Source organism: Polypterus senegalus, chromosome 8 (assembly GCF_016835505.1).
Source record: "Polypterus senegalus isolate Bchr_013 chromosome 8, ASM1683550v1, whole genome shotgun sequence".
Taxonomy (NCBI): Eukaryota; Metazoa; Chordata; class Cladistia; order Polypteriformes; family Polypteridae; genus Polypterus; species Polypterus senegalus.
The window spans coordinates 179,770,068-179,783,571 of NC_053161.1; the positions used below are offsets into that span (position 1 = coordinate 179,770,068).

The 13,504-nt window shown below is 40.9% G+C and overlaps 2 protein-coding genes across 2 annotated transcripts in view; both read left to right on the forward strand.

The window, feature by feature from the left end:
• Positions 1-4,117, forward strand: part of LOC120533548 (zinc finger protein 773-like) — a 31,719-nt gene extending 27,602 nt beyond the window's left edge. The window contains exon 3 of the mRNA XM_039760482.1: positions 3,676-4,117. Coding sequence (XP_039616416.1) covers positions 3,676-4,073 — 398 coding nt within the window. The 3' untranslated portion in view covers positions 4,074-4,117. The remainder of the gene's footprint in view (positions 1-3,675) is intronic.
• LOC120533513 (gastrula zinc finger protein XlCGF17.1-like) overlaps positions 1-13,504 on the forward strand; it is a 249,868-nt gene that overhangs the window by 100,461 nt on the left and 135,903 nt on the right. The window lies entirely within an intron of this gene.

The following is a 13,504-nucleotide window of genomic DNA, read 5'->3' on the forward strand; positions in this document are numbered from 1 at the left end:
CACCAATGACTGGAGGGAGGCGGCCCCTTAAATAGGAACCCGGATGGGCTCCAGCTGCTTCCCGGCATTCCTTTGAAGACACGCCCCAGTGTGGCGGAAATGCCGGCTGCGCACCCGAAGCCCTCCGGTGTCCCCTGTCTTCTTCCCCCCAGCACTTCCTGGTGTGGCGGAAGTGCTGGGCTCCAGACATCTACAGGCACCGGGGCGCCGCCTGGCGGTGGCCACGGGTCCCTACAGGGCTGGGCTTCCAAGCCCTTTACCCGAGGCCCCCAACATAACCAGGGCGGACGCCCCCTCGTGGTCTGGAGGAGGCACAAGCCCTTTTCCGGTCCTCCTGGGCGTCCCGGCCAGGCTCCAGCCCCGGCCAGATGCCACAGTGTTCATGAACAAGTCACTGGACCTGTCTGTGCTCCAGTTGGAAAACCAAACGAAATGCAACCCATTGTATTATAAACATTGTAAGTTGCCTTGGACTAAGTCATCAGTGAAATAACTAGATGTAAATGGATACTAGAAGTGAGGGAAACTATCAGGTTAAAGAATGAGGCCTTTCATACAATTCTAGCAGGAACATCTGGTGTGACTGAAATTAATCAAAAAGTGGCAGACGCCCGTCTTTGATTAATGACAACCACAGAATGACAAATTAAACTACACATTATTTGCACATATGAACTCACACAACAACTTTAATACACAATAATCACTGAAATTTCAATTTTGTTAGCATAAGTAAATCATGGCAGTGAACATCCATTAATATTCTAATGTGCAATATAAATGAGGCTGGTGTGTGATAAAGCTAACCAGTCCTGGTTACACCTTCCACTCCTTGTCCAGAACAGACACTAATACAAGTAACTTCTCCAATCCCAGGATTTCTCATCTTAATTTTTTTTTTTTCTCCTACATCACTGATGCTCCTCTGGGTCAATTCATTAATATTTCACTTTCTTCATTCTTCTGTTTTGATTTAGTGATTTAAGTAAGATATTTTTGTATACATTTTGTAGTTGAGGGGCCACTTGATGCTCAGTGGAGTAATGGCTGTGTTCAGCTACCTTGTGATTATTGTTTTTACAAATTAACCTCAAAATGTCCCATCAGAGCCTCAACATACCCTTTTTTACTTGTCGGTGTGACATATGAATTGTTCAGACAGGAAGACGCACCCTGGTTCTTCTGATTCAAGGCTATTGAAGAAAGCCCAGAGGAGTTTGATTGAGGCTGCCATGGCGGCTGATAACTCTGGAGCAGTTTCCACTGTTGATCAACTGAAGACCTTTATGTCGGAACAAAATGCTGTGTGACCTTGAACACATCAGTGGAGAGAAGATTTTTCTGACCTTCAGAATGATATTGTCAAAATCAGAAATGAACAGCAGAAACTCTTGTTCATTTTAATTCAGATCTGTACTCAAATGGAGCACCAGGACTCTGTGATATGTTCCTATGCTGAGGCCAAACTCCCCATAAGAAACTTTATGGACAAGAAGATGGAACAAGGGGAGACAACATCAAAATTATTGGAGTTTGAGATGATGTTAAGAGTGGGGTTATGTTCAGCTTTGTAAAAAAAATAATTACTTTTTGGTTTTTGACCATCCAAAATTTGTGGGCTGAAATTGTGTGGGCACATAGAATATAAACGAGAGCAAGTGAGAGCATATGTTTATGTCCAATTATCCTCAAACTGCTTCGCTATTCTGACTGAGTTACTATTCTGAAAGAGGAACTCAACAATTCAAATGTAACTTATGAAGGATGGAAAAATCTACGTTTACTGCCAATTACTCAGTCTACACCACACAAGACCACGTCTCTGGTGATCACAAAGGCTCCACAAATTGGTCTTTCTGCTTTCCTCATCTATTTGGCCAGGCCTCAAACGTCCTTCCTGGGAGGGCAGCGGCTGTTCACCGACAATCAACAGACACTGAATGTTCTTAACTCCTTGATTCATAATTACTACTTCTTTTTTTTTCATGTGTGTATTTCATTTTCTGTACATACACATGTGATTAGAGAGTCACTGGAGGTTGTGAGGGGTCAGAACACGAGCCTTTCATGCTCCAAATTCTCTCAACTCACAATGGTTTAATATTTGCTTGCATGTCATATTTATCTTCAGATGATGATTTTTTCATTTTATCTCCATATTGACTCTTGTATTGTGAATGTTGGGGTCAGGATGGGATTGTTTACTGAGCTCTTTCCATGTTTGCCCACTTATAAGCAGAACCTGTTGATTTTTACCTGTGTGTTTATTTGAGAGACCTCGGTTTAGTTTTTTGCATATACGGTTTAGGGGTGAGATTCTGGAGTTACTGTTACATTATACTGGGTTAACTCGTTTGGCACCTTGTAATTCATTTACAGTTCTCCTTTTATTGCTGTTGTTTCCTCTCTGCTGTCTTCTCTTTGATTGTAAGGTTGTTCCCTTCCACTTGCAAGCATTCAAGTGTTGCTGATTTATTATCTTTGAGCTATGCTGATACAGTCTGTTATCAAAAAATCATTTCTTTTGGTTACAAAATATATTCATTGAGCTGTCTAAAGGTGCTACTGTGTGGCTGTGTCCTCCTCTGCCCCTAGTAAATAACATGGAGGTTTGGGCCGAGTTCACTATCAGAAGGCAAGTTTTGTTACGTGTTCATGGAGATTGGTTGAAGAAAACTCAGTCAGCATACAGTAATATTGACAATCTTGAGAAGCACCTGAATAACCTTCAAAATTCACCCGTGTGTTTCTGATCCAATACAGAAGCTCAAAATGACGCTAATCAGAGAGAAGGTAAATGACCATCTTGTGCAGAGTCGAGAATTCATTTCATGTGCACTCGTTGCTATCTTTTTGGTGCTAAACTGAGCAGGATGTGAGCTCTTAGACTGCACCGATGAGATTTGTTAGCCTCCATGTCCCAAGTTGAGAAAAATGTATTTTTTAAATCCATTTGCAATAAAATAAAAGCCCCTGCCGCAGGTGGTAAGAAGACAGAAGTATATTTTGCATTTCAGCCACAAGTGTCCAGTTTGCTGTTTCAGGTCAGGTGTCATGTGGGTCTCTGGGATTTTTCAGTGACTTCTGTGTTTTATTCATTTATGTTTTTCTCTGTTCTCATTGTATATTTAAAGCTTTTTGCTTAGCTATCCTCTGCCTCTTTTTAATATCAAATAACAAAAAGGAAACACATTATGGAGTCAGTTGGCTTTGGACTAATTGTTTAGAAATATTAAGATGCATTCTGTTTAATAAAACTGCATTTCACATGTTTGACATGACAATCTTCAATATAATGATATGTGAAGATAACAACATTATCACCTTCTACCTCCAATAATTATATATAAATTTATATAATATTTTAAGAATATGATGACAACATGATGATGCCGTTCTATAATGTAGTTAAAAAAAATCAACAATAATCTTGCTGATTGTGCCTACCTCATGTGATCTATTTATTTTACTGTTTAAACTTTTTGGATTATGCTCATGTATTGAACAGTTGTTCATTTTTTCCATTTTCAAGTAGAGTGTAAAGTTTGCTAATGCTTATCAAAATTTGTTCATAAATTAACCCAACATTTGTTTAATGTTGAAAGATAATGTCAATATAAAAGCAGTGGATTAAAAACTAAGCTTTTTTTTTTTTTTCTTTTAAACTTTATACAGGAATCAAACTTCATTGCTGTTCTGAATGTGGTAAACAGTTTTTACAGAAATACTCACTTCAGAACCACCAAAGAGTTCACACAGGGGAGAAGCCGTATTGTTGTTCTGAATGTGGTAAAATGTTGTCCCACAAAAACTCTCTTAAGAGCCACCAAAGAATTCATACAGGGGAGAAGCCATATTGCTGTTCTGAATGTGGTAAAATGTTTTCACAGAGAAGCAATCTTCAGAGCCACCAAAAATTTCACACAGGGTTGAATTTGTATTGCTGTTCTGAATGTGGCAAAAATTTTTTACAGAGAAGCAGTCTTCAGACCCACCAAAGAATTCACACAGGAGAGAAAAAAATGTCAAACTCCCGCACCTTGTCCACAGATGAACCCAGTACAATATGCTAAGCAGAAGAAGAAAGAATTCAAAAAGTTTGATGAAAACAAAAAAACTAATTGGGGAAACTACAACTAAAGTGGTAAATACACCGATCCCCTCCAATGGCCTCGGGTGGAAACAGAACTTATTCTTGCATGGCTTATGAGGGGTGAACTAAGACCAAAAGATGTACACCTCATCATAGGTGCACAAAACAGTGGCATGGACACAAACTGGTTCAGATCAAAAATAGAAAGAAAGAAAAAATAAAAATGACCCATAATTGTCACTTCTGCCACAAAGAGCTAGAAACAGTCACACATCTTGTTGCTGGGTGTGAGGTACTGATTTTTTTGAAGGATTATACACTGCACAACACCACAAAGTGGCCAGGCTAATTCGCTGGAAACTGTGCAAGAAGTACAACTTACCAGCACCAGAAAGACACTGGGACCACAACTTGGACAGCACAATGGAAAATGAGGAGGTACAGGTCAGCTGTGGCACAGCAATTCTGATTGACTGAAATATAGAGGCCAGAAAACCAGATGTAGGAAATCCTGGATAATAGAAATATTAGTTCCTAGTGTCTACTCAGTCCTAAGAATGGAGAGGCAAGAAAGAAACAAAATACCAAGAAATGCAGTCTGATATATGACAGAAAAACAAACAAACCGGAGCAGTGCCTGTTGTTCTAGGATGAACAGGACTGATAAAGAAAATTGTTCAGGCCCATCTTGAAAAATTACAATACCTCCTTATGACATGCAAAAAGAAACCTTAGTAGGAACAATGCAGGTTCTACCCTGAGTCCTCATGGGAAACTTAAGAGTGAGAAGTAAATCAGTAGAATGAGACTGTCCTGACTAAAAAGTGATGTTCACTCCTGTTTTGATAGTAAGCACCAAGAAAATTTGGAAGAATTAAACCCAAGAACAGCTGAATTGCTGTTCTGAATGTGGTAAACAATTCTGGCGCAAAAATGCTCTTCTGATGTACATTAAAATTCATGCAGAAGAGAAGCCATATGGGTGTTCTGAATGTGGCGAACAGTTTTCATGGAGAAACAACCTTTTGGATACAACAGCAACATTTCTTTATATAGCACATTTTCATATAAACAATGTAGCTCAAACTGCTTTACAAGATGTAATAAGAAGGAAGTTAATATAAAACATAAACAAGATTAGGCAATAATATACAGTATGTAACAAAGAAAAAGGTAATGTTGAATGGCCAAGTGGAGAAGAAAAAAAGCAGAAAAAAAAAATTACAGTTAAGCCGAAGAGAAAAAAATCTGCAGGGAATCCAAGGCCGAAATACTGCCTGGCCACCTATAGGCATTCTAGATAAGATTGTTCCTAAATCAGTCCTCATGGTTTACATGCTTCACGTGAACATTTTGATGATGGCCATGTGGACACCTTGGACACCCGCCATTCAGTCCATAAACACGAAGCAGTGTGGTATGTTGATCAGGAGGTGGTGGAGCACATCGTCAACACAGAAGAAATGGAGAAGACTGCAGAGAATAGTACAGATTAATATGGAACTGCACATCCCACAGGAAAATGATAATCAAGTGTCCATATAGACTAACCGGGATACAACTAAAATGTAGCTATGAAAAAAAACTTTTTAAAATATTTTTTTTATCATTTTTTAATGTTCTCCAGTATTAGCCTGGTGAATTTCTATTGGTAAAGTATTTTAAAATTTAGGTCTGTATCTGCAAATGGCCACCTCACGAATTATTTTCAGATTGGCTTTTGAAATTATAAGTAGACCTTCATTTGAAGATCTGAAGTTATTACTGGGAGTTTAAGGGGACAGACATTCCAAAATGTAGGACTGGGTGAGATGATTTAAGGCTGTGTAAACCATTACAGTCGATCTCCAACTTACAAACAAGTTCCATTCCAGCAGTCTGTAAGTCCATTTTGTTCATAAATCCAGCATCTGTTGGTAAATGTTTTAGTTTCAGACCGCTCTTGATTTGGACATATAAACAATGTTTTTTGGTAGTTTTAATGTGCTTTGAGCAAATTTCAAGTACTGTACATGAAATAGTTATTTTGTTATTATAAAGATCTTCCCACTCCTGCTGCCACCATTCAGCAGACATGCAAATCGAGTGCGAATTTTGGACTTGAGGATCACTTTGTTCATATATATGAAAGTTCACATCTCAAAAGTTCATAAGTAGGGGACTATCTGTTGTCGTATTTTAAAGTCAATTCTAAATGACACGAGTAACCAATGTAACAACACTAGAATTGATGAAATGTGCTCAGACTTTCTTTTTTTAGTTAAGATTCTTGCTGCTGCATTCTGCACTAACTGTAACTGATTGATCAGAGATGACTTTACTTTAGGTAGGCAGAACAACTTTGCAGGTGGACAGTGACACCAAGTGCCACATTTGAGTACCAAGAAGAGAAGCAGAATACAAAATTGTTACTAATCTTTACCTAACTATCATATTATGGTTTAGTGCTAATGACCAACAACAGCGATGCAGTCTTTACAGTTAATCAGCAGCTCTAGTCAGGGTGTGCTAAGCTGAAGTTATGAGTCTTCAGCTGGGATTTGAAAGCTGAGACCAAATGCACATCTCTTAATGAAGCAGGCAGACCATTCCACAGTTTAGGGGCCCTGTAACTAAAAGCTCGACTTCCATCTGTTATTTTATTAATCCTTGGAGTCCTAAGCAGAGCGGCATCTTAAGATCTTAATGTGCGCATTGGTTTGTAAGTCATGATAAGTTCAGACAAGTAAGCTGGACATCGGTCATTTAATGCTTTATATGTTAAAAGAAGAATTTTGAAATCTGCCCTAAACTTAACCAAGAGCCAGGGTAAGGATTTAAGAACTGGAGTTATGTGTTTGTATTTTCTTGTTCTTGTAAGAATTATTGCAGTAGCATTTTGGATTAACTGAATGCTGTATAAAGAACAATCTGAACATCTAGTGAACACCGCATTGCAGTAGTCAATCCTACTAGAAATAAATGCATGGATTAATTCCCCGGAATCCTCCTTATTTAGAAAATGCCTTAAAGATGGAACAAACATGATTTAGACAACTTTGAGATGTACGCTTTAAATGACACACTAGAGTCAACAATAACGCTTGGATTATGAGCTGATTCAGTAAAATTAATGGTGATTCCAACTGAGTTAAATGATGACAAAATATTGTTGTGATCAGCGTCATTCCCTCCAATAATTAACATCTCTGTTTTATCTCCATTTAATTCACTAATACACTCACTTAATTCACTAACACAACTAATTAAAGACAACATCAGAGAACCTTCATTTGGTTTTGATGAAAGGTATAACTGGGTGTCATCTGCATATGAGTGAAAATTAACATGATGTTTCCTAATGAGAGATCCCAGTGGAAGCATGAAAAGTTAAAACAATAAAGGTTTGAGTACTGAGCTCTGCGGGACACCATATCTCACTTCTGTGTATAATGATGGAGTCCTGTCAGCACATTTCTGTTTGTGTTGGAATCGATTTGATAAATAAGAACTAAACAAAGTGAGCACACTGTCTGTGAGCCCAACGTCATTTTCTAGACTGTGTAGTGAAACTGAATGGTCAATGGTGTCAAACGCTGTGCTTAAGTCAAACAACAGAATTCCAATGGAGTTTTCTTCATCAGAGGATATCAAAATGTTGTTTACAATGTGCATTAGTGCCATTTCTGTACCCACATTAAAGCTCACAAAGAGGAGAAAACAGGTTACTGCTGTAAATGTGGCAAAAAGGTTTTACAAAGAAACAACCTTTTGACTCACAATAGAATTCAAACAGGGAGAAGCAGTTTGTCTGTAGTAAATGTGGCAAACACTTACCTGAATCACATTTATTTGCCAAATATGCATACATGCAAGGAATTTAACTCCAGTTTTGATGACACTCCAAGTGTAAGTTACATAATCGACATACACACAACACTTAAATCACACACCTGAGAAAAGAAAACATAAAAAGCAAGACAGAGAATATACTCTATCTATATTGTAATAAAAGACACTATATAGTGCCCGACCTGGCACAGATTGACACAGAAGCACGTTTAAAAACAACAAAGACTTTTATTTTTTTTCAGCTGAAGGGCCCGTTTTTCCTCCTAAGCCTGTCAGCCACAACACAGTCCCAAAGAAAGCACAGTACAACAAGCACTCTTTATCCCCTCTCTTCCACCACCACTCCTCCTCCTTAGCAACCTTTGTCCACCTCCACCTGACTCTGGCCGCTGAGTGGTGGTTGCTGGCTCCCTTTTATCAGGCACCTGAAAGTGCTCCAGGTGGTTGATTTCTAACATCTGGCTGCACTTCCGGGTAAGACAAAACCAGTGCCCAAAAGGGGCCAGCCGCTCCTTGCAGCAACCCCTGACGGCACCTGCGGAACCCCACATGCAGTGCATCCGGTAAGTATTCACAGCGCATGACTTTTTCCACATTTTCTTATGTTACAGCCTTATTCCAAAATGGATTAAATTCATTTTTTTCCTCAGAATTCTACACACAACACCCCATAATAACAACGTGGAAAAAAGATTACTTGAATTTTTTGCTAATTTATTAAAAATAAAAAAATTGAGAAAGCACATGTGCATAAGTATTCACAGCCTTTGCGCAATACTTTGTCGATGCACCTGTGGCAGCAATTACAGCCTCAAGTCCTTTTGAATATGATGCCACAAGCTTGGCACATCTATCCTTGGCCAGTTTTGCCCATTCCTCTTTGCAGCACCTCTCAAGCTCCATCAGGTTGGATGGGAAGCGTCGGTGCACAGCCATTTTAAGATCTCTCCAGAGATGTTCAATCGGATTCAAGTCTGGGCTCTTGCTGGGCCACTCAAGGACATTCACAGAGTTGTCCTGAAGCCACTCCTTTGATATATTGGCTGTGTGCTTAGGGTCGTTGTCCTGCTGAAAGATGAACCGTCACCCCAGTCTGAGGTCAAGAGCGCTCTGGAGCAGGTTTTCATCCAGGATGTCTCTGTACATTGCTGCAGTCATCTTTCCCTTTATCCTGACTAGTCTCCCAGTTCCTGCCGCTGAAAAACATCCCCACAGCATGATGCTGCCTCCACCATGCTTCACTGTAGGGATGATATTGGCCTGGTGATGCGCGGTGGCTGGTTTCCTCCAAACGTGATGCCTGGCATTCACATCAAAGAGTTCAATCTTTGTCTCATCAAACCAGAGAATTTTGTTTCTCATAGTCTGAGAGTCCTTCATGTGCCTTTTGGCAAACTCTAGGCGGGCTGCCATATGCCTTTTACTAAGGAGTGGCTTCCGTCTGGCCACTCTACCATATAGGCCTGATTGCTGGATTGCTGCAAGGATGGTTGTCCTTCTAAAAGTTTCTCCTCTCTCCACAGAGGACCTCTGGAGCTCTGGAGACCATCGGGTTCTCAGTCACCTCCCTGACTAAGGCCCTTCTCTCCCAATAGCTCAGTTTAGATGGCCGGCCAGCTCTAGGAAGAGTCCTGGTGGTTTCGAACTTCTTCCACTTACGGATGATGGAGGCCACTGTGCTTATTAGGACCTTCAAAGCAGCAGAATTTTTTCTGTAACCTTCCCCAGATTTGTGCCTCGAGACAATCCTGTCTCGGAGGTCTACAGACAATTCCTTTGACTTCATGCTTGGTTTGTGCTCTGACATGAACTGTCAACTGTGGGACCTTATATAGACAGGTGTGCGCCTTTCCAAATCATGTCCAATCAAGTGAATTCACCACAGGTGGACTCCAATTAAGCTGCAGAAACATCTCAAGGATGATCAGGGGAAACAGGATGCACCTGAGCTCAATTTTGAGCTTCATGGCAAAGGCTGTGAATACTTATGTACATGTGCTTTCTCAGTTTTTTTTATTTTTAATAAATTTGCAAAAATCTCAAACTTTTTTTCACGTTGTCATTATGGGGTGTTGGGTGTAGAATTCTGAGGAAAAAAATGAATTTAATCCATTTTGGAATAAGGCTGTAACATAACAAAATATGGAAAAAGTGATGCGCTGTGAATACTTTCTGGATGCACTGTAGCTGCACAGAACTCCAACCCCCATGAAGCCCTGGGGGAGTCTGAGGCACTGCTGCAACCTAGGCAGATGCGGTAAAGGGGAGTCTCGGCCAGGCATGGGCCACGGCCACCTGTCACAGGGCCCTTCCCTCATTTGAGCACCGTAGGGCTCACCGGCACTTCACGCGAGGGCTGGTCTTCTCCATGGTGGGGAGTCGGCGTCTTCCCGTCTGTGGCTTTGCCCTGTGGAAATATAAGCGACAGGTCTGCCCATGCCAATCTGACGTCCTCTCCGGACAACACCACTAGACATGGCCACATCAGCCGCAGTTATAACAATGCCGCTCCCCTCCAAATCGACTCCTGCGGGATCAGAAGCACGACGGGCACCCATGCTTCCTCATCCACTCTCCTGAGGGCACTTGACGTTTCCGCTCCTTCACAGCGCAGCCCTCCACTGCCTTTGAGCTGATGAGCTCACACTTCGTACTGTCAAGAGGATCCCGTTTCTTTTCCCGGGATCTCCTCTTCCTTTGAGGTGCACTGACGGTATGGGTCCCCTTATGAGAAGAAGGGAGACCCTGTGCTGTCTACACCCCTTTAGATGGCTGCGAGACCGGCGCTGGCAGTCGGGGCGAGGTTGTTTGACAGCCGAAATCCACCAGCTGCCTTCCCGGACGGTCCCCTGCCACGCTGTCGGTCATTGCGGCAGCGTCTTGTGTAGTTGGTGGAGCGGCCTGCCAAGCAGTACTAATCATCACCGCGGCCACTGCACTCCACCACCATCCCCCCTTTCCTCTACGGCACTGGTCTTACTTACCTGTACCGCTGTGTCCTGCAGGCTGCAGGATGACGCACCACGTGTGCGATGCCACTCAGTAATGGCTCCTAACGGGCACCAAGTTTCTTGTCCAATCCCTCCTTCGTCTCCAGCAGGACCTGAAAAACCTTAACCAAGGACTTCAGGGGCAGGAGGACAAGTTCCACCTTCCGTGCAGCCCAAGAAAAGTTAATTCTTTTGGTCTGCGGTGGACCACTAATGTTGTTTAATTTTATTGTAAGGTGACCTTTACTGCTAAGATTATAAAACAGGATTTTCTAATGGCCAAATATAACCAAACCAATTGTTCAGCCTTACCTATGAAATGTAATCCCCCGGGATCTGGTTTGGAGCGTCCAGCGGTTTAACGTTGCTACTTTCGTTATTATGGGATTTGAGAAACTAGTAGATTAAATGATTTTAAGATGAAGTTTATGATGTTCTACTTTAATGACAAAATAAACTATGTGATTCTACGAACGGCATTATGCATGAGGCCCCTGATGGTTTTGCTTCTTTTTTCTGTTTCTAATTCACCAAAAGACCCTAAAGACAGTCTCCTCTGTGTCTGTGTCATTCTCCTCTTTCATCCTTCTCTATTGTAAATGACTCTGACATTTTAGACCCCTCTGCTCTGGACCCCATTGCTTCACACCTTTCTGCAGTCCATCTCTCCTTACATGATCCCCTACATCTTTTCTCTTTTCAATGCCTCACTGACCCCCAGTTTCTTCTCTACTGATTTCAAGACGTCTTGTTGAATCCTTATGCTCAAAACCCATCTCTCATCCCATCTGCCCTTGAGAATTACCATCCTGTGACCATTCTACCATTTCTGTCCAATACCCTAGAACTCATAGTTCATAAACACCTCTCTTCATTTCTTTCTGACTATAATCAACTAGGTCTACTTCATTTTGCTACTGCTACTGCTACTGAGACTCCACTGCTTTCCACCACAAATGCTCTTAGATCTGCTCAAGCTCCTTCTCCCTGCTCTGTCCTCATCCTCCTTGCCCTTTCATCAGCCTTTGTTATGGTTCACCACCCCCTGCTTATCTCTTCTCCTAATTAAATTGGAATAAGCGGCTCTGCTTTTAACACGTTCAAGTCCTCCATCTCAGACCGATCCTTTTGTGTCTCCTGGTCTAACTCCTTGTCTTCTTGACAGAACATTTCTACAGATGTGCTTCAAGGATTGGTGTTGGGTTCACTTTACTTTTCCCTGTACATTTGTTCCTTTGTCAATGTTATTTCATCTCATAGCTTCTCCTACTCCCTCAATGGTGGTGACTCACAGATCTCCTCTCATTTCTCTCTTACAGTTCACTGCTTTCAGCCGAGATCTTCAGTTGCCTCCCTGCCATCTCAATCTGAATGAATGATCAGCACCTTAAAGTGAGGATCTGATCAAAGACTTTATAATCAGAAAAAAGTAAGAGAACACTTTTCAAATACAGTGTGCTGTGAATACAGTAAAGTGGAAGCATACAAAAAATTATTTTTCGTTATTTTCCATCTTACTGTAAGTTTTCTTTATTTTGAAAAATAACATTTTATTTTACAGTTTATTATTGTTTAAATTTTGACTTAGATATATATGGGGCCACCAAAATCTTTTAAGTTCTTGAATCCAGCAGCATCCATGTATTATTTTTTAATCCTTTCTTTTGTGTAAATTTACTTTGTTGTGTAATAAAAATTAGGAAAGTAACCTGCTTAATAAAGCCTTAAAGACACAGCCTACGATGAATCTCGGCAGAACAACAAAGTGTTTCCATAATATTCTCATTATGGTCAACTAATGTGGAACTGAACTGACAGCCCTGTCAGCAGTGGATCGGTATGCTCAGTTCAGATCGGGCCGTGCTGTAAAGTGGAATTTATTTTATTTTCTTCATTAAGCTCATGTGCAGTGCATCACATCGGCTCATATATAAAAAATAATAATAATAATATTTCATTACATTTATAGAGCGCTTTTTTCAGTACTCAAAGCGCTATCCACAAAGGAACCGGGAAACGAACCCAAAATCTTCCACAGTCTCCTTACTGCAAAGCAGCTGCACAACCACTGTGCCACCTTTTGAGGTATGATATCACACACACCATAAATTATTAACACTTGTGTAAAACAGATTAGTCAGCGCTGTAAACTGTGCAATGAAGTAGACTTCCAATACACGTGTGCAGATCAGGCGCAGGATCACATGAATAACAGCAAGTAATCACAGATTAAAAACCATGCTACAAATTGGGAAATGTCTGGATGTCAGGTCACAAATACCAGGCAAACGGTTCAAAGACTCCTTCAAGCACTTCATAAAAATGAACAAAACTCTAGACAAATGTCTAACTTCACTGTTATAAACTCAGGTGGGGTGATTCTAGCAACACATTATCAACCATGGAGTTACTGTTTTGTGAGCATGTGCAGTAATCCTAAACAGTACGGCTCGACAGATAGCATGTTACAATAAAGCACTGGTCATACAAAATTCACAGCGAAACCTCCATTGGAAAAGTCTTGTCAAAAATAGTGACCCCATATAAAAATGAGAATAGCTACAGAAGAAGATCTGAAATGGTGAATATG